Source organism: Trichomycterus rosablanca, chromosome 11, assembly GCF_030014385.1.
Source record: "Trichomycterus rosablanca isolate fTriRos1 chromosome 11, fTriRos1.hap1, whole genome shotgun sequence".
Classification (NCBI taxonomy): Eukaryota; Metazoa; Chordata; class Actinopteri; order Siluriformes; family Trichomycteridae; genus Trichomycterus; species Trichomycterus rosablanca.
This window is the reverse complement of record NC_085998.1, coordinates 6,204,526-6,230,531: the sequence shown is the minus strand read 5'-3', so window position 1 is coordinate 6,230,531 and position 26,006 is coordinate 6,204,526. Positions and strand designations below refer to the sequence as shown.

Below are 26,006 nucleotides of genomic sequence, written 5' to 3'. Positions count from 1 at the left end.
TTAGGTTATCCCTGTCTCTCACAGTGGGTAGCCACTATGGCCAGTGTGGTATAATAGCTTGTACTACTTATTTGTGCTCTGTGGGATTAGAAAGACTGATTGAGGGGGTGGCACAGGGGCTGGGTTCGATCCCCAGGTGGGGCAGTTTGGGTAGTTTGCATGTTTTCCCTGTGTCTGCATGGGTTTCCTCTGGGAGCTCTGGCTTCCTCCCACAGTCCAAAGACGTGCAAGTGAGGTTAATTGGAGATACAAAATTGTCCAGGACTGTGTTTGATATTAAACTTGTGAACTGATGAATCTTATGTAACGAGTGGCTACTGTTTCTGTCATGAATGTAACCAAAGTGTAAAACATGACGTTAAAATCCTAATAAACAAACAGGTGTAAAAAAAAAAAATCATTCAAATAAAATAATATGCTTTCATCTTTGTAACAACAGTTTAGGGAAGGCTCTTTCCTGTTCCAGCACGACCGTTTCCCTCCCCTGTGGTTTGAAAAAGTTTATTCCCTAGTTTATCCCTTTCTCTCACAGTGGGTAGCCAGTGTAGCATGTACTACTTATTTGGGCGGCTCAGTGGATAGCACTGTCACCTTACAGCAAGAAGGTCCTGGGTTCGATTTCCAGGTGGGGCGGTCCTAGTCCTTTCTGTGTGGAGTTTGCATGTTCTCCCCGTGTCTGTGGGTTTCCTCCGGGTGCTCCGGTTTCCTCCCACAGTCCAAAGACATGCAAATGAGGTGAATTGGAGATACAAAATTGTCCATGACTGTGTTTGATATAAACTTGTGAATATAACTAATGAATCTTGTGTAATGAGTAACTACCGTTTCTGTCATGAATGTAACCAAAGTGTAAAACATGACGTTAAAATCCTAATAAAAAATAAGTCAACTGACTTAGCACTCTTGCTAACGTGTTTCCTGAGGAGGGGTGTATGTGTGTGCTTTTTGTGTATAGTTAAACACTTTTGAGCATTTATATTAATAAAAATACTAAATAATAATAATAAAATATATAAAAACATAAAACAGGTTTTCATTAAAACAAATATGTTTTTAATTAAACAAAAATAATAAGTTATAACGTGTGATTGTTGTAATTACACGTTTTGACCGCTGGTGGCGCTGTTGAACAACTCTGGAATTAAAGTGGGAAAACCGGAAGAGCCGAAACTGCGGGAATGTTTCCAAGCAGGCGTTATTTTTTTCCCTACCCGTTTTCGGATTGCCAACTCTTCATACATTGCTATTGGCTGAGTCAGCTGTCTAATTAGACAAATGTTGGTGTGTTATAGTTATTAACCAATAGTAGCTCTGAAAGTCAGACACTTTCACCAATCGTATGTCAGTAAGGCGGGACTTGTACTGAATACAGGTAGGGAAAATTATCAGGTCTACTAGACTGAGGCTTCGACCATTTTCAGGGTTTTATCAGATTTGTTTTTATTTCGTCTTCGCTCAGATCTGCAGGGAAGTGAAGCGTAACGGTGAGTTAAAGACGAGCTGGATGTAAACGGGGGGTTTTTGTGATGCACTGGGTGGAATTTGGGGAAAAGATGGAAATAAAACGAGTCAGTAAAGCAGAGCAGGAAATAATGTCAGTATTTACACGCACAGGGTCTCAAAATGTGTCTTTTCACCTGATTTAATATTTGCATTTATTAAATAAGAGCAGCTGGGTTATAAATAAAGCCTCAGTTTAAAGGTTTTGTTCTTTATAATGTAATATAAGTGTTTTTTCATCTGTAATGCAGGATTTAGCTTTAAGACTCATGTAGACTTGAATGTATTAGTATTAGAAATAACATTAATCATAATAATATTCATATATTTTCATCATTCTTACATTTTATTAATATTTCCAATCAATAAATAAAATTATCATTGCATAAACGTGTTTTATCAGCTTTAATAAAGCTTTAAATCATATCAGAACTCAGCTGGCCTGTTGTAATAGTATTGTCCTGATGTAATGAATGGATGAATGAATGAATGAATGAAGGATCCTGTGAGGTGTGAATGCATGAACAGAAAAATGAATGTGTGATTTGTTTGCTAGGTGTTAGAAATACTAGGTGATTACTGGATAAAGCAGTTTGCAATAGACTGGGTGTGGTTCAGGATTAAGAGATTGGAATACAGAGCAGAAAAACAAAACAAAAAGCATTTTACAAAATTAATTTGGAAGTGTTTTGTTGATTCTCCATTTGATGAATAAAGTTTCTGGACATACAACTGAAGTCTAAACATCAATCCCAGAAAATGTTGGAACATGATGTGAAATGCATTTTAAACAGGAAGCAGTAATTTGTAAATCCACAATGAGTAACAAGATTAAGTATATAAATGTAATGGATCTTACTAATTTGTACTAATCTTTTCTTGTATGTGTTGTATTTATGTTTAATCTGTAGTTGATGTGTACAACATGGCTTCTAGAGGTCAGAACAGGTCTCATTTTAATATAACTTTTTTTTTTTTTTAGGTTTCTAGCATTTAGCAGACGCTCTTATCCAGAAGAGCTTCTTCAATAAACATTTCCTTACTCCAGTACAAATACACACACATAGAAATAGAAGAACATAAATTTTTTAATATAAGGAGACAAGAGTGCTCTCAGGGTGTGTCTCTCTGTACACAACGCTGAGCTGCACTGCACTCATCAAAGTGTAGGTGATAAGATGCATACGGCATGCTGCCCACGTGTCGGAGGGGGCGTGGGTCAGCTTCGTTCTCCTCAGTCAGAGCAGGGATCGGCATTGGTGGAGAGGAAAGCCTGTCATGGAATGGGTGTGTGATAGTGCTCATGGATGTTTGTAAGGGCATCATTAACTCTGAAACATGCATACCTTTTCAGAGGCTTGCTGATTTCAGCATGATATTGCCAGGCCACTCGCCGCTCGTGTTCCAACAGCATGTTGATCATGTGCTAGACTGACCTGCCTGCAGTGCAGACTTCTGTCTAATAGTGAAAACATGTTTTTACATTATGACTAAGGTTGAAGAGTAAAAAAAAAACTTGTGAAAAAGTGGATCAGGTGTTTTTAAATTACCTCAAGTTTGGGCATGACCTGTTCCAAAAAGCCAACAAATTTGGTTGAAATGTACCAAGTGGGTCAGAATTTAACCAGAATTGTATTAAAAGCTTGTTGATGGTTATCAGACGTGTCAGATGGAGCTCTGTGTTTACTTATGAGTACGTGTTAAAACCTCACAATTCCAGATGTGTGTAAACATCTGACCTTGGTTGTCTGTAGGAAGTAGGAATTTATTTTTCAATTAGGCCAATTACAATGATTGTGACCTAGTGTTTGAACAGTGGAATTAAAAAGACTTGATGCACATTTATCATCCCCAGTGCATCATTACATGAGTGTTTTGTATCAGAACTGCCTGAAATATTCGTGTCCTGATGGTTTTGGTGTGTTTGTCAGATGTGGAAAGCAGCAGCAGGTCGTTCTGTCTCCGTCACTGTGGATGAGAACACTGATGACTGGGAAACTGATCCCGACTTCGAGGTAAAAAAAAACCTTCTTCATTAGAATATAAACTCATACTCACACTGACCGGCTTATACTCACACTGACCGGCTTCATACTCACACTGACCAGATCATACTCACACTGACTGACCAGATCATACTCACACTGACTGACCAGATCATACTCACACTGACTGACCAGCTTCATACTCACACTGACCGGCTTTATACTCACACTGACCAACTTCATACTCACACTGACTGACCAGCTTCATACTCACACTGACCAACTGGCTTCATACTCACAATGACCGACCAGCTTCATACTCACGCTGACCGACCAGCTTCATACTCACACTAACTGACCGGTTTCATACTCACACCAACCGGCTTCATACTCACACTGACCAACTGGCTTCATACTCACACTGACCAACCGGCTTCATACTCACACTGACTGACCAGCTTCATACTCATACTGACCAACCGGCTTCATACACTGACCGACCAGCTTCATACTCACACTGACCGGCTTCACAGTCACACTGACCGACCGGCTTCATACTCACACTGACCAGCTTTATACTCACACTGACCGATCAGCTTCATACTCACACCGACCGGCCGGCTTCATACTCACACTGACCGGCCTCATACTCACACTGACCGGCTTCCTTCTCCTATTTTGTGCAGAATGATGTGACAGAGAAGGAGCAGCGCTGGGGTGCCAAAACAGTGCAAGGTTCAGGACATCAGGAGCACATCAAGTAAGTCCGACACCTTTTTTTTAAATGGCCAAAATTATGTGGACACATGACCATTAGCTTGTTGGTCACACAGTCCTATTGTAAGGCTTTCCACAAGAATTTGGAGTGTCTTTTGTTGAATGAGAAGGTTTGGCTCACAAGCTGCATTCCAGTTCATCCCAAAACGGTTCAGTGGAGGGCTCTGGAGTTTCAAACCAAAGCATGTCAGGCTGAAACAGGAACGGTCCTTCCCTTAACTATGGTCAGAAAGTTAGAAGCATATCATCTATTTGATATCTATATAATTCAAACTTTATTCACCTGTTAAATGAGTGTGGCTAAAACACTTGAACATTGGAGCGGTGTCCACATATTTTTGGAATGAAAGCATTAATATTGATGAAGTGAAGAGTGTGGGGTGTTTTTTGTATCATCAGTATCCACAAGCTGAGAGAGACGGTGTCGACTGAGCACAGTGATCTGAAGCAGAAGGAGCTGGATGACATGCCCAAGGCTTCACATGGCTACGGGGGCAAATTTGGAGTTCAGCAGGACAGAATGGACAAGGTGAGAATGCTCGCATCCTTTTCGGCTCTCTCTGATCCACTTCCTCTTCTCCGGTTCCTCATTTCTCACACAGTGGGAGGGGATGTGGATTATTTATACTGGTGATGATAAAAATGTACACAATTATGCAAAGTCTGACTAGAGAAAATATGTATCCAAATTGTTGTTAGTTTTTGATATGGATTATATACACTAATGAGCCAAAACAGAAGAACCATGACCCAAAAATATTAGATCTCAGGCTGATGGTGGGTCCTCAGCAGATCTGATCAGCATAAAGACCTGAGGGACTTTGTTAAGGACCAGATTGTTATGATCAGACGACTGGGTTGAAGTGTCTCCCGGAAAGCAAGGGGTGTCACAGCCAGCCGTGGTGAGTACAATCCGCCGACAGGTTGTTGGGCGTCCGAGTCTCACTGATGGCTGAGGACATGAAGGCTGTGGTGTCTAGTACTGACTAACAGAAGATCTACTGTGGACCAAACTGTAGATGGTTTTAATCCTGGTGATGATGTGATTGTGTCACAACACGCAGGGCATCGAACCCGTCTGTGCCAGTCAAAGTGCCCATGCTAACTCATGTCCACCGTCCCAAAGCTCCTACAATGGAGACGCAGGCGTAAGAACTGGACATCAGAGCAACAGAGACACATATATACACAGATCAGGCATAACATTAAAACCACCTCCTTGTTTCTGCACTCACTGTCCATTTTATCAGCTCCACTTACCATATAGAAGCACTTTGTAGTTCTACAATTACTGACTGTATTCCATCTGTTTCTCTACATACTTTTTTAGCCTGCATTCACCCTGTTCTTCAATGGTCAGGACCACCACAGAGCAGGTATTATTTAGGTGGTGGACCATTCTCAGCACTGCAGTGACACTGATATGGTGGTGGTGTGTTAGTGTGTGTTGTGCTCGTATGAGTGGATCAGACACAGCAGCGCTGCTGGAGTTTTTAAACACCTCACTGTCACTGGTGGACTGCGAATAGTCCACCAACCAAAAATATCCAGCTAACAACACCATGTGGGCAGTGTCCTGTGACCACTGATGAAGGTCTAGAAGATGACCGACTCAAACAGCAGCAATAGATGAGCGATCGTCTCTGACTTTACATCTACAAGGTGGACCAACTAGGTAGGAGTGTCTAATAGAGTGGACAGTGAGTGGACACAGTGTTTAAAAACTCCAGCAGCGCTGCTGTGTCTGATCCACTCATACCAGCACAACACACACTAACACACCACCACCATGTCAGTGTCACTGCAGTGCTGAGAATGATCCACCACCTAAATAATACCTGCTCTGTGGGGGTCCTGACTATTGAAGAACAGGGTGAAAGGGGGCTAAAAAAGTATGCAGAGAAACAGATAGACTACAGTCAGTAATTGTAGAACTACAAAGTGCTTCTATATGATAAGTGGAGCTGATAAAATGGACAGTGAGTGTAGAAACAAGGAGGTGGTTTTAATGTTATGACTGATCGATGTGTGTGTGTGTTTTGTTTGGTTGTTTGTGGCCAGATGTTGAATGTTTTCATGTATTATTTTTGTTGTGTTTCAGTCTGCTGTGGGTCACGAGTATCAGAGTAAACTATCGAAGCACTGCTCCCAGACCGACACGTCCAAGGGATTCGGAGGGAAATTTGGAGTTCAGACTGACCGTGTCGACGAGGTACATCTTCCAAACCTCATTAATCATCTGTACAGATAATCTCCACTCCACATTTCCACACACGACTTTCATCTCTGTGCTGATACGCTTGTCTTTATAAGCTTATATGACCTTAAGACCAAAGTGACCGGAGGAAAAGGGATCGGTGCTCTGTGATTGCTGCGGCTCTGTAACTTTTTTCATTAGGAAGCTCCTTCACCTTCAGTATGATGGATTCTCGCTGTGTGGAATCTTCCCAACCAAACACCTTCAACATCTCTGTCAGTACAACCGGTCCCATCATCCACAAATAGAAAGTTCATAGAACCACAAGTCGTCCCCGGACAGGAGCACCACACGAGATTCCACACCGTGCTCCTCAGACTCGTGAGGAAAGTCCGATAGGATGAGCTGAAAGCAGCAGGAACAACAGTTACACAGAGATCCCTAAGCAATGAACTGAACCATCTACAATCGCCTCTGTTTCTACAGCCCATGCTAAGCTATGCTAACACAGCTAAAATTACCATGTCAGCATTTAGACCAATCAGAACAACGTCCAGATGAAACCAAAATACAATAAGAGGGGTCTGTCTGAAAACCTACTGATCTCTCTATATAGATGCATTATTTACATCATCCTACACTCCTGAGAAGAAGGCATGTCTAAATTCTTAGATACCTTAAAATGCTCCTACTGAGGTGCCTTAATTCTAAGCGATATTCTGACTGAATAGCGAGGGAGCATCCAATGCTTTTTTAGCGGTGAAGGCAATCCCAGCATTCAGTGCAGCACACCTTTTCTCACAAAAAATTACAAATATGATGGACGAATGTGGAGAAACGAACGATTTATTTTTAAATGTGAATAAATTCTGATAGATTTTTAGTGTCGTTTATTTGCAAATTCACGCTCCCCAGTGACAATTTAACCGTTGTCGGTACACGGAGGGAGATGTTAGCCGGCATGCTAGAGGGTTGTGCCGCCTCAGCCTATTGGTTTGAATGGCCTGAGGCTAGACGTGTTAACTTGATAAGCAAAACCTGCAGTGACGTAATCGCCGTAATCTCTGTCTAAGTAGTGCGTCTAAATAATCTGAGTTATGAGTTCGATGTCTTATTAGAATCCTCTGTACTGAGGCAGCTTCCCAGGTAGGCAGCAAGGCAGCTCACTAGGATTTCAGACCTACTGCTTGTTTGGAGGAATGTGATCCCAGGAACACCAAACCCACAGTGAAGTATGATGGTGGGAGAATTATAATATGGATCTGCTCCTTTGTAAATGCTACTGGAGAGTTTTACGTTATGGTCAGAACCGTTAATGGAGCGACAGTATTGGGACATATTAAAGGAAAAAAATGAATTCTGGACGTTTCAGCAAGACAACAACCCACTATAACCTAGAACTGCTTTCTGACTTCATTACTGTTAAATTTATGGAAGATTATGGAAGACAGTTTGCCTTAAAAAAAATGTCTGGGGGTGGTGGCAAAAGCCCTGTAAGCCCTAAGGTATTCTTGCTTTGCGCCCAGTGTTTCCTGGTGGAACCTGATACACAGTGACCCTGATCTGTTGAAGAAAAATTAAATTGCATTGTGTGTGTAAATGTTAAGTGAAGATTTGTACTGAAATGTGTTCCAACAGTCCTACCCAATTTTATATCATATATAACATACGATGATGAACGTTTGTGTTCTGATTGACGTTTTTTCTTGATTTTGTTGTTGTTTTCAGTCGGCTGTAGGGTTCGAGTATGCAGGGCGGACGGAGAAACACGCCTCCCAGAAGGGTACGGTACCTCTCATTCATCTTCACTCTTCCTTTTATTATACATTGTCTGGAGAGGATGCCACTGTGGTGTTACTGGTAATTTCTGTTGCCGCTTTCACCACCCACACTGGCTGAGGAGAGCTGAGGCTATCAATCCTCCGATGTGCATGCGGTCACGAAGAGAGTCGCCCTGACCGGACCGCCTGGGATTTAAACCCGAGAGCTTCAGATCTCAGCGGTGGAGGGCTAGCATGTCAGAGCGGTTGCATATTATGGATTGGCTGCCCTAAATCGAATCTCCTCCTTGCTGCTGCAACAGTGCCTCCTGCTGACTGACTGATGTATTATTATGAATGATGGAGGAATACAGAGTGTAGTGTGCTCCTCCGAATGTGTTAAAGCTCTCTGAAAGACTCCATGGCTGTACATTTTTACTGATTATTAACAAAACCTGTCATTTCAACAGCTTTTTCAAACTTAAGCCTGTATTAATGGCTCTGAGCTGGAGCTGTGTGGGTGTTGCACTGCTCTTTCTCTTGTTTGATTGTTTCCATCCAGACTTCTCATTACTCATCATCTCATTACTGCTGCTGTTCTGATGATGAGGAGAATCAGTATCAGTGTCTGGATGGAAACCACCTTCTTCTTCCAGCTGTTTTCTGCTCTGTGTCATTTCTGTTTGTTTTTCCCCCCTGCACACAACCCCCATGGTCCACGTGTTTGGCTACGGGTGTGTGTGTGTGTGTGTGTGTAGATTACACCACCGGGTTTGGGGGTCGTTACGGTGTACAGACTGACCGCGTGGACGAGAGCGCTGTAGGCTTTGATTATCAGGGCAAAACTGAGAAACACGAATCCCAAAAAGGTTTGTTCCCCATTTCCCATGATGCCCTGCTTCCACTGGTGATTGTATTGTATTGTTTTTTCTTTTTTTTTTTAGCTGCTCAGGTTTGTGTTTAAACTGCATGCTTGTGTTAATCATGTTGATAAGCAATTTAATTTAAGCTCCCTGCACAAAGATCAGCGTCTTACGGCGTTCGGGGTGGCACAGCAGTTACCTTGCTTGAATTCTAGAGGTGCTGTCAACCGGCCGGGCACCATGATGTGTGTCTGTGAGGGTGGGGGACAGTGGTCAAAGCAGGGTTTCTCATTGCAGCTGCAATTACGACCTCTGCTGGCAAGTAGAGGCGCCTGCACCGCTCGAAAGTAATGTAACGAAATTGCCAAATTTGACAACAGGTCCATAATTTGTGTCCAGCTCCAGATAGACAAGGACTTCTGACTAAAAGCCATTGCTTAGTGACACATCCATGTCCTTCTGATGGCTTTGAACTGACAAAAGAAAAACCACCATCACATTTCAGAATTAATTTGCAGAGTGACCTGCATTCCAAAAATAATTGGACTATTTGCATTAACAAGAAAGAATGGAAAAAGCAAACACAGAACAAACTCTACAACATCCACCCCAACATCCATCCCAACATCCAAGCACGACCAAAACTCCTGACTGGAAAGCGATTGGAACGGACGACATATACAAGATGTCGTATTGGGCACTCTCGCCTAACGCATACACACCTGGTGAAGGGAGAGTGCCCACCGATACGTGACCACTGTAATACACAAATGACCATTGAACATTTATTAACAAAGTGCACAAAATAAAACATAGAAAGTCAAAAACTTGCAATACCAAATACAACGGTTAACATTTTTAACAAAACCAAAACAGAGACTGATAAATTTTTTGAAAAATACAAGACTGATGATACACATCTAGAACTAAACACAGAAAGGACACTAGACAAAGAACATGAATTAATAACCTGTACATAATCTAGACACCTATCTTGCCATGAGAATGACCAATGTGTAAACATGGCGTTAAACAACAAATAAAACAAATACAAATTTGCATTAACACTCTGTTAATACTGGCATCTGATGCCAATTCTGACATATTGTCTGATAGTCATAATTTCTCTATGCATGTATTACATTAGATGATCTGGAGAGGGTGCAGCAGCAGGTCCCAGAGACCTGGGTCCAGTCGGTCACCTCCTGTCTTGTTATATCTGCATGGTTATTCTTTTAAAGGCATGCTGTAAATTACCCTGTATTATAATACTGGACTTATTATGAACCTGACCAGGTTAAAATGTAATGAGTGACTATTTGGGGGTTGGATTACACCAGCTGAGCGAGAACTGCGTTCCCCAGTGTGGGATGATGCTTGAGAATCTGGTATCGTTATCAATACTGGGGGAAGAGGAAGTGGTATCGGTACGTTCCTGATACGCCCACATATTAGGGCCAGTTGTAGCCTAGTGGGTAGAGCTTTGGGCCATCAATTGAGAGTTTAAATCCCATCTCTGTTATGTATCCACTGTTGGACTCTTGAGCAAGGCCCTTTACCCTGTCCACTCCAGGGGTGCCGTACGATAGCTGACCCTGCGCTCTGACCTGTGGGAAAAAAATCTGTTGAACTATACACCTGTATATGTATAGATGACAGATAAAGTCGTTCTTCTATATGAGTAATTACTGGGTTGTTTATTGTTCAGGGAGCTTTACTGTACCTGTGTGCTTTTAGGATGTGGGTGTGTGAGCCCTAAACAGCTTTTATTTTAGCAGAACTATTCATCTGTGTTTCTCTACGTGTTTATTTCCAGATTACACCAAAGGATTCGGTGGAAAGTTCGGAGTTGAAACTGATAAAGTGGATAAAAGTGCGGTGGGATTTGAGTATCAGGGCAAAACCGAGAAACACGAGTCACAGAAAGGTTTGTTCGCTTCATCTTTCCATACCAGTATATAGAAAGTATTTTGGGGGGCGGTGCATGCCCACGTCATTCGTGTTTGGTGTTAAATTTTCACTGGCTCAGTTTATATCCAAATATTTTATCCAGTCTGATCAGAATCTCAGTTTAGTTGCACGCTACATGTAATCCCATCCAAAATGATGCACATGTGTAGAGTACTGCTTTTAGTGTACATGTTACCATGACAACAAGCATCCTGTCTCTTTTGCAGACAAAGACAGCAGCGGAAGACAAATTTACTACACTAAAATGGGAAAAAAACAGCATAAAATATATTTAAAAAATAACCTTAGTATCTTCTAATTACGGTATCGCTTCCATCATTTAATGACATGAACTTTTTACCATGAAGCAGCTCACCAGTTCCCACACCATGATGTCCGTCCGCTTAACTGTGAGCTGTGGTGGAGATGCAGGCTCTGTTGTGTTTCAGCAGGTTTTTGAAGACGCTGCATCAGGATTCATTAGACTGTCCTGAAGTGAAAACAGAGAGTTTAAAAGTGTGTGTGCGTGCGTGCGTGCGTGCGCGCGCGTGTGCGTGTGTGTGTTGTAGACTATGTCAAGGGATTCGGAGGGAAGTTCGGGGTGCAGGCGGATCGTCAGGATAAATCTGCTATGGGTTGGGACCATCAGGAGAAACTGCAGCTTCATGAATCTCAGAAGGGTAACGCACAATCACACACTCACACACCTACACACTCACACACACACACACACACACTCACACACACACACACACACTCACACACCTTTTCCTTTTATACAGTTCCTCTGGATTAAAGGTGGAAGTTGAAGTCAATGTGAGGATTTGAAACATGATCATAGTTTCTAACAGCAGAACCACATGCTTGTGTGTGTGAATGTGTGTGAGTGTGTGTGTGAGAAATTATTTTTCTGAACTTTTAACTACTCTGAAATAATTAAAATTCTTCACAGCAAACCAGTTAAACCATGTTTCTAATGAACCTGCAAACCCACCACCTGTAATGGTTGCAGTCACATGACCTGTTGATGATTCCTCTGTAAGATTTTGTCTGACCGTTGTGAAAACGGTAACGTTTAGGGGCGGAGGCGATGGGTTAAGCACTGTAGCTTTAATGTTGGTGTATCTGCAGCTTCCCGGTGTTTCCTGCTGGGTGAGAGGGCTTTTTCTGAACGCTGTGAACCGTGTCGTGTGTCATCTGTTCTGTCATGTTGTGTGTATGTTTGTTACAGATTATAAGCGTGGGTTTGGAGGGAAATACGGGGTGGAGGCTGAGAAGCAGGATAAATCCGCACTTGGCTTTGACCACAAAGAGAGTCTGGCTAAGCACGAGTCTCAACAAGGCAAACGTCTCCACCATCTTCTCCCTCCTCAGCTTTTATTTTTGCTCTTTGCTCTTTTATGTTGATTTAATTTTCAGTGTTTCTCCTGCTGTTCTGCTCAACTCCCTCGAAACCCCAACCCCACACCGACCCCCCCAACCCAAACAAGCTGAGCGTCTGCATCACCATGCAGCCTTTTTACACACAACTGATGCTTCAGTCTGCATGTTCCGCTTCAAACCTTCAAACACACACACACACACACACACAATATACACATACACAATAAACACACACACACAATATAAAACACACAATACACACACAAACATACTTAATATACACACAGACACAAACACAATATACACACAAACACACAGATTTTACACACAGACACAATATAAAACACAATATACACACAGTACACACATACAATGTAAAATACACAATATGCACACACAATATACACACAGACACAATATAAAACACACAGTACACACACAAACATACACAATATACACACACAATATACACACAGACACAATATAAAACATAATGTACACACACTACACATACAATATAAAACACACAATATACACACACCACACACATAATAAAGACACTACACACACAATATAAAACACACAACATACACACTTCACACACAATATACACTCAGTGCAGAAACACTGAAATACCTTCACACTTCACTCATACACACACAATATACACACAGTACACACATACAATGTAAAATACACAATATGCACACACAATATACACACAGACAATATAAAACACACAGTACACACAAACATACACAATATACACACAGACACAATATAAAACATAATATACACACACTACACATACAATATAAAACACACAATATACACACACTACACACATCCAATATAAAACACACAATATACACACACCACACACATAATAAAGACACTACACACACAATATAAAACACAACATACACAATATACACACTTCACCCACAATATACACACAGTGCAGAAACTACACACAATACTTACACACTCCACTCACACACACACACAGTGCAGAGCTCCACCTGTTCCTGTCTGAATGCTGCAGATGTGTAGAAACTCTCTGATGGATGAACATGGCTGATGTTCTTCATGTTCAGCTTCAGCTTGCTTTTTTGAGTTGCTGACCGGCGTATTTTACCCAAAATGCCACGCTGTGACCAGTTCACTGATCTTTTATATTTTGCTCTGTTCTGATGTTCTAGATTACGCAAAAGGGTTTGGAGGAAAGTTTGGAGTGCAGAAGGACCGAATGGACAAGGTGTGTCCTGCTGTGACACCTTCTGTGTTTTGTTTGTGTGCTGGATTAGTTTTGTCGTTGGTGTTAGTAACTGGTGTCGGTGTGTTTCAGAGCGCTGGAACGTTTGATGAGGTGGAGAGGCCCAGCACTACTTATCAGAGGACCAAACCTGTCGAAGCAGGTACGAACAATTCAACACAGATGAAACCCAGTGTTCTGTAGTGTTCGGTATGACTGAGATCAGACGCCCCAGTGTTCTAGTGTTCTGTATGACTGAGATCAGACGCCCCAGTGTTCTGTAGTGTTCGGTATGACTGAGATCAGACGCCCCAGTGTTCTATAGTGTTCTGTATGACTGAGATCAGACGCCCCAGTGTTCTGTAGTGTTCTTTATGACTGAGATCAGACGCCCCAGTGTTCTATAGTGTTCTTTATGACTGAGATCAGACGCCCCAGTGTTCTATAGTGTTCTGTATGACTGAGATCAGACGCCCCAGTGTTCTATAGTGTTCTTTATGACTGAGATCAGACGCCCCAGTGTTCTATAGTGTTCTTTATGACTGAGATCAGACGCCCCAGTGTTCTATAGTGTTCTGTATGACTGAGATCAGACGCCCCAGTGTTCTGTAGTGTTCTTTATGACTGAGATCAGACGCCCCAGTGTTCTGTAGTGTTCGGTATGACTGAGATCAGACGCCCCAGTGTTCTATAGTGTTCTGTATGACTGAGATCAGACGCCCCAGTGTTCTGTAGTGTTCTTTATGACTGAGATCAGACGCCCCAGTGTTCTATAGTGTTCTTTATGACGGAGATCAGACGCCCCAGTGTTCTATAGTGTTCTTTATGACTGAGATCAGATGCCGCAGTGTTCTGAAGTGTTCTGTATGACTGAGATCTGACCGTGTGTTTAGTTGGAAGTGGAACAGGAAATATTAAAGCTCGCTTTGAGAACCTGGCGAAGCAGAATGAAGAAGAGGATAAGAAACGAGCACAGGAGGAGAGAGCTCGACGACAAACCAAGGAGAAACAGGAGCAGGAGGAAGCTCGTATAAAAGCTGAGGTGGGTAATATATATATATGTATATGTATATGTATATGTGTGCGTGTGTGTGTACGTGTGTGTGTGCCGCATATGTAAACATGTTGTCTTTAATTGGTTTTAGGAGAGGACCAGAGCTCAAGCCCCGTCCCCTGAACCGAGCCGCACCACCGCTGCTCCACGCTACCAGGTAACTTTGAAATGGTCTGATAGATTCCAGTGTAGTCTGATATGTTCTGATGTGTTCTTAAATGTTCTGATAGATTCTTACATAGTCTGATACGTTCTGATGTGTTCTGATAGATTCTTACATAGTCTGATATGTTTGATGTGTTCTGATAGATTCTAGTGTAGTCTGACATGTTCTTATGTGTTCTTAAATGTTCTGATAAATTCTTACTTAGTCTGATATGTTCTGATGTGTTCTGATATTTTCTGATACGTTCTGATGTGTTCTGATAGGTTCTTACATAGTCTGATATGTTCTGATGTGTTCTGATAGATTCTAGTGTAGTCTGACATGTTCTTATGTGTTATGTGTTCTTAAATGTTCTGATAGATTCTTACATAGTCTGATATTTTCTGATACGTTCTGATGTGTTCTGATAGGTTCTTACATAGTCTAATATGTTCTGATGTGTTCTGATAGATTCTTACATAGTCTGATATGTTTGATGTGTTCTGATCGATTCTAGTGTAGTCTGATATGTTCTTATGTGTTCTTAAATGTTCTGATAGATTCTTACATAGTCTGATACGTTCTGATGTGTTCTGATAGATTCTTACATAGTCTGATATGTTTGATGTGTTCTGATAGATTCTAGTGTAGTCTGACATGTTCTTATGTGTTCTTAAATGTTCTGATAGATTCTTACATAGTCTGATATGTTCTGATGTGTTCTTACATAGTCTGATATATTCTGATGTGTTCTTACATAGTCTGATATGTTATGCGTTCTTAAATGGTCTGATATATTCTTACAAAGTCTGATCTGTTCTGATGTGTTCTTGAATGATCTGATAGATTCTTTTAAAGTCTGATCTGTTTTGATGTGTTCTTACATAGTCTGATAGGTTCTTACATAGTCTGATAGGTTCTTACATAGTCTGATATGTTCTGATGTGTTCTTAAATGGTCTGATAGGTTCTTACATAGTCAGATATGTTCTGATGTGTTCTTAAATTGTCTGATAATTTCTTTCATAGTCAGATATGTTCTAATGTGTTCTTAAATGGTCTGATATATTTTTAGGAGAGGACCAGAGCTCAAGCCCCGTCCCCTGAACCGAGCCCCACCACCACTGCTCCACGCTACCAGGTAACTTTGAAATGGTCTGATAGATTCCAGTGTAGTCTGATATGTTCTGATGTGTTCTTAAATGTTCTGATAGATTCTAAGATAGTCTGATGTGTTCTGATAGATTCTTACATAGTCTGATATGTTCTGATAGGTTCTTACATAGTTTAATATGTTCTGAAATGTTCTGATAGATTCTTACAGTCTGATATTTTCTAATGTGTTCTTAAATTCTGATAGATTCCTACATAGTCTGATATGTTCTGATGTGTTCTTAAATGGTCTGATAGGTTCTTACATAGTCTGAAATCTTTCCCCCTCCTCCATCATGTTCTCATTTTGAGGAACATATTTGTAAACAGAACTTTGTGATTGGTTCTGTGTGTGTAACGGCTCTATTTTATCATGTTCGTGTATCAGAAGGCCGAGGAGAAAGCAAAAAACGTGTATGAGAAGGCCGAGGAGAAAGCAAAAAACGTGTATGAGAAGGCCGAGAAGAAAGCAGAAAGCGTGTACGAGGTGGAATCGACTGTGGAGGAGGAGGAGGATCTCTATCAGAGCGAAGAAAAGGAACCAAAGAACCAGTACCAGGCTGCAGGTAAACACAAACGTATCAATAGTGATTAGATTTCTTCTACTTTCAGTGAATACTCGTGGTTTATTCAGTGTGAGATCCGTAAAGTCATACTCAGTACATTGGGATGAATTGGAACGTTGATTGTGATTGCTGTTCTTACAAATACAATACTGATCTCAAACTGGAACAAATTCCAACAATCAATCAAGAATCGTCTTCCCAGAGAACTGAGAACTTTTTTGGGGTGTATTCCCAGACTTTTTGTGGGTTTATTTGGGAGGAGTCTGGGAAAGTACGGATGTCGTAAGTGATTTATGACATTGGTTACATGTCCTGGGTTGCATCATCTGATGTTAATGAAGAGTGCAAGTCCTCCGCCTTCAATGATTTTCTTCGGGATAAAAAAAGTATCCGTCTGTCCGTCCGTCCATTTGATTGAAAGCCCAAACAGTATTTCAGTTTCACATAAAAAAAAAAAACCATCAGTAAAAGATAAATACAAAAAAATATTAGCGAAATGTATGCAATGCTCTGCTGTTGGCCGGGCAGATGCTTACACAGACACGATTGGCTGTGTCTGAGGGTGGACCGGATGAAGGGATTCCTTATTACTGCTGCAATTGCAGCCTCTACACAGAGATGGTGAATAATGGAGGTCGGTGTGTGACTCTGTACATAATACTGGTTCCTATGTAAACCTGCCTGAAATTTTTTTTTTTTACTCTTTGGGTCTGTAAATGCTCCAATTTTTTTCATACAGCGGTACCTTGAAACTCAACGTCAGTTGGTTCTGGGAGTGGCGTTAATTTTAAAAGGTGTTGAGTTTTAAGGATGTTTGGGAAACCTGTTAATGCGTTCCGTGGTCCTGTGGAACTGCATATATTTTAGGCTGATGTAAAATAATGTTGTTTATGACACTTATACACTGAAAAAAACGCAAATATAATATGAAAAAAACAGCTGATTCTTACAATTTCTCAGAACCTCGATCTGTAACAAGTTTAAAAGTGAAACAGTGAGGAAAATCCAGATAAACACAGATACATGTGGAGCTTTCAGACTGAATCTGATGGTTATTCCACACAAATGCAGATTCGTCTCATATTCACATTTTGATGACGTTTTACCGCACCGCTCAAGCCGAGCGCTGAACAAAGCGGCTGTTCATTGTTTATTTGAAATTAAATAAATAAAAACGAAAAAAAAATGGGGTACAAATTTCTTGACGGAGGGTGTTGAGTTTCAAAGATTTTGAGTTTAGGGGACGTTGGGTTACTAGGTACCACTGTTATATGTATTAATGATAATTGGTTCTTGGATTACGCAAGGTTTCATGCAGGCGCTCTGTATTGGGACAGCGTTGCGGGAGAGCGGGGTTCCTGCACTGTTAAAATCTCTGTAGGCCACCAGGACAAGAATCCGCATCTATAATCACATTAATTGTATCATCAACTGCAGATTGTGCATCACTTTTCACTTTTTAGAGGTTTGTAGTTGATTTATAATGCTGCATGTGTGTTTGTGTGTGTGTGTGTGTGTGTGTGTGTATAGATACTCAGTCCTATGATTACGGGGAGGATTTGGGAGTGACCGCGGTGGCTCTGTACGATTACCAGGCCGGTAAGTAAAAGGGTTGTGGGGTGCACAAACTTTTCACACAGCTGTCGCCTCACAGCAAGAAGGTCCTGGGTTCGATCCCCAGGTGGGGCGGTCCGGGTCCTTTCTGTGTGGAGTTTGCATGTTCTCCCCGTGTCTGTGTGGGTTTCTTATGGGAGCTCTGGTTTCCTCCCACAGTCCAAAGACGTGCAAGTGAGGTGAAGTGGAGACACTAAATTGTCCATGACTGTGTTTGATATAAAACTTGAACTGATGAATCTTGTGTAAGCAGTAACTACCTGTTCTGTCATGAATGTAACCAGAGTGTAAAACATGATGTTAAAATCCTAATAAATAAATAAATCACTTTTACAGCCGGTGACGACGAGATCTCCTTCGATCCTGATGACATCATCACCAACATCGAGATGATCGATGAGGGCTGGTGGAGGGGCGTGTGCAGGGGCGCTTACGGACTTTTCCCCGCCAATTATGTCGAAGTCCGGCAATAGGCCACTCCCACTGGCCATGCCTACGGTCCAGGAGGAGAAGAGAGGCTGTTTCGTTTTCTTTTGCACATTTTTCTTGTCCGTTCTTTTGTTTCCCTCTTGGCGGTGCTTTCGGCGTTCTCAGGTCTCTACATCGCTCTCTTCAGCGTTACTTCGTGTTAGCATTAGCTTTAGCATAGAGCTAAATCCTAGATTAGGTTAGCGCAGTAGGGACAATTAAAGGATGATTTAGTGAGACGACAGAAGATGGGCTTCGTACATTCGGAGACAGAAAATTAAAATCACGATTAGAAAGAAAGAAATGCATGAAACAGAAAAATTATAAAAATTAATCTGATTTTAATCATTTAGATCTGCGATTACAAATATATCAAATATATATAAAAGGAGTAAAAGGTTAAAGTTAAAAATGGCAGTAACCAATTATTATTAGATCATCACTCGCACTCATCTTGTTTTTGTATGTTTATTTTTTATTTCCATTTGTAAGTGTAATATTCAGCGGTGGGTTTGTGGGTTTACATTAATTCCTGTTTTTGTATTCATCTATAAAATGTATTATTATTTTTGTTTGCATCTGTCGCTCATCTGTTTCTAATCGCTTCTGCACTGTATTTGTTGGTTTGATCGTAGCGATGCTCGATTTCAGTTTTATTTATTCATCAGTTAAAGAAAAAGCTTCAGGTTTTGTTTTTAGCTCAGATATACGAAGACGTAACCGCTCACAAATAAAATTAATCATTATTGGGGCGCCCAGGTGGCACGACGGGATATTCCGCTAGCACACCAGCGCTGAGATTCTGAACTCCTCGGGTCGAAACTCGGCGTTGCCACAAGTCGGCTGGGCGCCATCTAGCGCGCATAATTGGGATGACTGGAAGGATGACCGGAATATGTGGGTGGGGTTCCATTAAGGGCTACGTGTGGGTAGGAGGAAGCGTGAGCAGCAGTATACTGTCCTCAACTGCAAAAAATCGGGGATCCCCAGAAGACAAATTGACTACAATAAATTGGGAGAAAAATGTGAGAAAATGTATAATATATATATATATATACAGTGTATCACAAAAGTGAGTACACCCCTCACATTTCTGCAAATATTTCATTATATCTTTTCATGGGACAACACTATAGACATGAAACTTGGATATAACTTAGAGTAGTCAGTGTACAGCTTGTATAGCAGTGTAGATTTACTGTCTTCTGAAAATAACTCAACACACAGCCATTATTGTCTAAATGGCTGGCAACATAAGTGAGTACACCCCACAGTGAACATGTCCAAATTGTGCCCAAAGTGTCAATATTTTGTGTGAGCACCATTATTATCCAGCACTGCCTTAACCCTCCTGGGCATGGAATTCACCAGAGCTGCACAGGTTGCTACTGGAATCCTCTTCCACTCCTCCATGATGACATCACGGAGCTGGTGGATGTTAGACACCTTGAACTCCTCCACCTTCCACTTGAGGATGCGCCACAGGTGCTCAATTGGGTTTAGTCCATCACCTTTACCTTCAGCTTCCTCAGCAAGGCAGTTGTCATCTTGGAGGTTGTGTTTGGGGTCGTTATCCTGTTGGAAAACTGCCATGAGGCCCAGTTTTCGAAGGGAGGGGATCATGCTCTGTTTCAGAATGTCACAGTACATGTTGGAATTCATGTTTCCCTCAATGAACTGCAGCTCCCCAGTGCCAGCAACACTCATGCAGCCCAAGACCATGATGCTACCACCACCATGCTTGACTGTAGGCAAGATACAGTTGTCTTGGTACTTCTCACCAGGGCGCCGCCACACATGCTGGACACCATCTGAGCCAAACAAGTTTATCTTGGTCTCGTCAGACCACAGGGCATTCCAGTAATCCATGTTCTTGGACTGCTTGTCTTCAGCAAACTGTTTGCGGGCTTTCTTGTGCGTCAGCTTCCTTCTGGGATGACGACCATGCAGACCGAGTTGATGCAGTGTGCGGCGTATGGTCTGAGCACTGACAGGCTGACCTCCCACGTCTTCAACCTCTGCAGCAATGCTGGCAGCACTCATGTGTCTATTTTTTAAAGCCAACCTCTGGATATGACGCCGAACACGTGGACTCAACTTCTTTGGTCGACCCTGGCGAAGCCTGTTCCGAGTGGAACCTGTCCTGGAAAACCGCTGTATGACCTTGGCCACCATGCTGTAGCTCAGTTTCAGGGTGTTAGCAATCTTCTTATAGCCCAGGCCATCTTTGTGGAGAGCAACAATTCTATTTCTCACATCCTCAGAGAGTTCTTTGCCATGAGGTGCCATGTTGAATATCCAGTGGCCAGTATGAGAGAATTGTACCCAAAACACCAAATTTAACAGCCCTGCTCCCCATTTACACCTGGGACCTTGACACATGACACCAGGGAGGGACAACGACACATTTGGGCACAATTTGGACATGTTCACTGTGGGGTGTACTCACTTATGTTGCCAGCTATTTAGACATTAATGGCTGTGTGTTGAGTTATTTTCAGAAGACAGTAAATCTACACTGCTATACAAGCTGTACACTGACTACTCTAAGTTATATCCAAGTTTCATGTCTATAGTGTTGTCCCATGAAAAGATATAATGAAATATTTGCAGAAATGTGAGGGGTGTACTCACTTTTGTGATACACTGTATATATAAATATATATATACTGTATATATGAATCATTATACGTTTTTGCTCATCACGGTTAAATTACACTCTGAGAAGCTTTTAAAGATGTAACTTGAGGCTGAAATCTGATGATAAATATTCCTAAAATTTCGATTCGCTACGTTGCTGAACGTTTATTCACATTTTTTTCTTTTGCTTATTCAATCCTCGTCTGAAATGTTCGCTGTAATAAATATTTAGCGCAGCATTGCTACACTGCACTTAACACTAAATGAACATGCCAGTGTATCAACCAAAAACCAGAACACTAAAATACCATCAACCATCGAGCGCTAGCAGTTCTTACTGTGCGCCGCGTATGAAAAAGAATCCGGAGTTTTGCCGTAATCAGACGAGCTTCATCACGTGTAGATTAAACGCATGTTCAACTGTGTGTCGTGTTTTTGTTGTTCGTGTGTCTGTGTCGCTGTGTATAATCATAAAATTTGGGCCATTGCAATGTTCATCATGACCAACACGACGTTAAACTGTTGGAACAACCGCACTATTGGTTTAGTATCGGCTCTGTCCCAAACGCACGTTATGATCGTCCATCTCTAATCATGTCAATTTGCTTTTCAATTGAATGAATAGTATCCATTATTCAAAAGCATTAGGAAGTTATGTTGCTTGTGTAATAATGCTAACACTATAGGTCTAGCCACTCATTTAATGTGAAACACGTGATTGAGCAATACAACACAGAGTTGAGTTAGTCTACTAGCTAAAACGTGGCATTATCGCTTTATCTTGTGTAACAAGGAACAAGAAGGTAGTCAAGCTAGCTAACCGCAGCTATGCTATAAATCTAATTTGCTAGCGACGTTAAGGTAATCATTATTATATCATGGAATTAAAACCAGCATCTGTGTAGGCTCACAAACTACCTAACGTGATGTCATATGACGTAGCCTGTGATTGGCTGACCATATAACTTGATCCCCACCCTTATTGTACATCTAAAAAAAGATTTTTAATGTATAACGTTATGTATCTTCTTTACATTATATAAATGGCTAAACACTACAGTATAAAGATTCTAGTAGTCACGTGGCACAGAAACACTAAAAGCTTCATCTGCTTCTCAGTATTATTCATCTGCACTCAGAGAAATGTCTTGATGTTAGAACAATGACAGTAAGGTGGTTTGGGACAAGGCCGCTTTACGGAGCTGTTGTTATACCACATGGGGATTCATTAGCGAAGACCGAAGCTTGTACGGCTAAGTAGCACCGGCTAATCACGGCTTTTTTTGGGTTTGGGTTTTTTATAAGTGTCCTTTTCAGATCTGATGATTATTTTTATGTTTCTAGCTTTGATCTCATCACATGTGTCTTTTTTATTAAATAAAGTTTCTATTAATAAACCATGAATAGTTGAAAGTAACGGGCTGGATGTTTGTGGTTTGTTTGTAAAAGAGCTTAAAATTTTTACTGAATTCACAAGGTGAAGTGAAAAGCGGTGGATTAATAGACGAAGAGGGCGGCGCGGTGGCCCCGTGGGTAGCACTGTCGCCTCACAGCAAGAAGGTCCTGGGTTCAATTCCCAGGTGGAACGGTCTGTGTGGAGTTTGCATGTTCTCTCGTGTCGGTTTCCTCCCACAGGTGAATTGGAGATACAAAATTGTCCATGACTGTTTGACATTAAAACCTTGAACTGATGAACCTGTCCTGTCATGAATGTAACCAAAGTGTGTAAAACATGACGTTAAAATCCTAATAAATTAAATAGACAAAGGAGACACCTGAATAATAAACATTACACAGCTCTCCACTTGGTTTTGAAACATACATGACTGCTGTAATTTACTTTTATTAACCCATAAGAACATAAATGAGGTCAAGGATAGGCTCACGGGCATTTTAGGGTTCCAGTTCATCAGCGGTGCACAGAGATCACATTGTAGGATTTTTAAAGAATTTATTCGTAAATTATGGTGGAAAATAAGTATTTGGTCAATAACAAACAAGCAAGATTTCTGGCTCTCACAGACCTGTAACTTCTTCTTTAAGAAGCTCTTCTGTCCTCCACTCGTTACCTGTATTAATGGCACCTGTTTGACATCGTTATCTGTATAAAAGACACCTGTCCACAGCCTCAAACAGTCAGACTCCAAACTCAACCATGGCCAAGACCAAAGAGCTGTCGAAGGACACCAGGAAGAAAATTGTAGACCTGCACCAGGCTGGGAAGAGTAAATCTACAATAGGCAACCAGGTTGGTGTGAATAAATCCACTGTGGGAACAATTGTAAGAAAATGGAAGACATACAAGACCATTGATAATCTCCCTTTGGGGTCAAGATCTCATCCCGTGGGGTCAAAATGATCATGAGAACGGTGAGCAAAAATCCCAGAACTACACGGAGGAACCTGATGAATGACCTGCAGAGAGCTGGGACCAAAGTAACAAAGGCTACCATCAGTAACACACTACGCCGAGAGGGACTCAAATCCTGCAGTGCCAGGCGTGTCCCCCTGCTTAAACCAGTACATGTCCAGGCCCGTCTGATGTTTGCCAGAGAGCATATGGATGATCCAGAAGAGGATTGGGAGAATATCATGTGGTCAGATGAAACCAAAATGGAACTTTTTGGTAAAAACTCAACTAGTCGTGTTTGGAGGAAGAAGAAAAACCCAAGAACACCATACCTACTGTGAAGCATGGGGGTGGAAACATCATGCTTTGGGGCTGTTTTTCTGCAAAGGGGACAGGACGACTGATCCGTGTTAAGGGAAGAATGAACAGGGCCATGTATCATGAGATTTTAAGCCAAAACCTCCTTCCATCAGTGAGAGCATTGAAGATGGAACGTGGCTGGGTCTTCCAGCATGACAATGATCCCAAACACACCGCTCGGGCAACGAAGGAGTGGCTCCGTAAAAAGCATTTCAAGGTCCTGGAGTGGCCTAGCCAGTCTCCAGACCTCAACCCCATAGAAAATTTGTGGAGTCCGTGTTGCCCAGCGACAGCCCCAAAACATCACTGCTCTAGAGGAGATCTGCATGGAGGAATGGGCCAAAATACCAGCTACAGTGTGTGCAAACCTGGTGAAGACTTACAGGAAACGTTTGACCTCTGTCATTGCCAACAAAGGTTATGTTACAAAGTATTGAGTTGAACTTTTGTTATTGACCAAATACTTATTTTCCACCATAATTTACAAAAAAATTCTTTAAAAATCCTGCAATGTGATTTCCTGGATTTTTTTTTCTCATTTTGTCTCTCATAGTTGAAGTGTACCTATGATGAAAATTACAGACCTCTCTCATCTTTCTAAGTAGGAGAGCCTGCACAATCAGTGGCTGACTAAATACTTTTTGGCCCCACTGTAAAATATATTTAGTAAGCTACAGCTGATAGAAGGAGAGGAGAGAGAAAGTGGGTGGATTGGATATCAAGTCCTTATATTGTCCACATCCTGGCTGATGGTTCTTCATAATTTTAGTGTTATGTTTGGCAGTGTGTTTGTGGGTTTACATTAATTCATATTTTTGTTTTTGTATTCATCTATGAAACGTATTATTATTTTTTATTTGCGTCTGTCACTCTGTTTCTGGACAGATTTGATCTTAGTGATGCTTGATTTCATTTTCATTTATTCGTCTGTTAAAAAAAGGTTCAGGTTCTGTTTTTAGCTCAGAAACACGAAGACGTAACCACTCGCAAATAAAATCTATCTTTATCATGAGTTTTTGCTTAATTTGGAAGTTGGGCAAACCTGTGTAAGTCAACACTAGAGAAGATGAATTACAATTGGTACGAGTCTAATTCAGTCCTATTAGTCTTGTGTTTCTATTAGATGTTCTTGACTAGGATCTGAAATTTTAAGTCCAGAAAGAGAATCTGTTATTTTTTATCTTGTGATCCAAAGACTACAAAAGTTGTTTTCCTGTGATCACAACTTTTCTGGTAATCAAAAGCATTGGCTGCCTCTGTTTTGTACATCATCACATCATGGATCCACACATTCATTTTTACTTTGATCAGGGACTGGGGGGTGGGACGGTGGCTCGGTGGGTAGCACTGTCACCTCACAGCAAAAAGGTATTGGGTTCGATTCCCAGGTAGAGCAGTCTGGGTCCTTTCTGTGTGGAGTTTGCATGTTCTCCCCTTGTCTGCGTGGGTTTCCTCCAGGTGCTCTGGTTTCCTCCCACAGTCCAAAGACACGCAAGTGAGGTGAATTGGAGATACAAAATTGTCCATGACTGTGAACTGATAAATCTTTGTAACCAGTATTTACCTGTCCTGTCATAAATGTAACCAAAGTGTAAAACATGACGTTAAAATCCTAATAAATAAATAAAATATATAATTGATCAGGGACTGACACGAGTAAATAACCTTGTTTATCAGTATTAGACCATTTCCAAATTAGTGTTCATCACTTAATAGCATTTGCCAGCTTTGGTAACGCAACATTTGTTTTCACAATAACAAATCGTGGCCTTTCTGGACTTCTGTACGAATCCATGATGTGATGATATAGCAGTGGTCCCCAACCAGTGGGCCATGGACTGGTACCGGTCTGTGGGTTATTTATTACCGGGCTGCACAGAAAGAATAAATGGTTAGAGATCCCCTAGGTGGGAGAGCTCAGGATTCCCACTGATTTTCCATCATTGGTGAGTAGTATTGTTATGCACTGTGTTTTTTTTATTATGCTG

The 26,006-nt window shown here is 41.4% G+C and overlaps 1 protein-coding gene across 2 annotated transcripts; it reads left to right on the top strand.

The window, feature by feature from the left end:
• Window positions 1–1,402: 1,402 nt before the first annotated feature.
• On the top strand, window positions 1,403–19,718 carry LOC134322992 (src substrate cortactin-like). 2 transcript variants are annotated; one of them, XM_063004396.1, is made up of 18 exons: window positions 1,403–1,484; window positions 3,432–3,515; window positions 4,172–4,245; window positions 4,662–4,791; window positions 6,364–6,474; window positions 8,188–8,242; window positions 8,978–9,088; window positions 10,899–11,009; window positions 11,602–11,712; window positions 12,264–12,374; window positions 13,618–13,673; window positions 13,764–13,833; window positions 14,564–14,712; window positions 14,816–14,881; window positions 15,944–16,009; window positions 16,409–16,586; window positions 18,117–18,185; window positions 18,537–19,718. In XM_063004396.1, the coding sequence occupies exons 2-18, from the start codon at window positions 3,432–3,434 to the stop codon at window positions 18,671–18,673; spliced, it is 1,689 nt and encodes a 562-aa protein (XP_062860466.1). In that variant the 5' UTR covers window positions 1,403–1,484; the 3' UTR covers window positions 18,674–19,718. The 2 variants fall into 2 exon arrangements, with proteins under 2 accessions (XP_062860466.1, XP_062860467.1); XM_063004397.1 differs by lacking the exon at window positions 12,264–12,374.
• The last annotated feature ends 6,288 nt before the right edge of the window (window positions 19,719–26,006 follow it).

What these genes read in the sequence shown, in the direction of transcription:
- LOC134322992 (XM_063004396.1), top strand. Translation starts at nt 3,432, where the DNA reads ATGTGGAAAGCAGCAGCAGGTCGTTCTGTCTCCGTCACTGTGGATGAG. An exon ending in GCTTCATGAATCTCAGAAGG is followed by an intron (nt 11,713 to 12,263) that starts GTAACGCACAAT and finishes TGTTTGTTACAG; the next exon opens with ATTATAAGCGTGGGTTTGGA. An exon ending in AAGCTCGTATAAAAGCTGAG is followed by an intron (nt 14,713 to 14,815) that starts GTGGGTAATATA and finishes AATTGGTTTTAG; the next exon opens with GAGAGGACCAGAGCTCAAGC.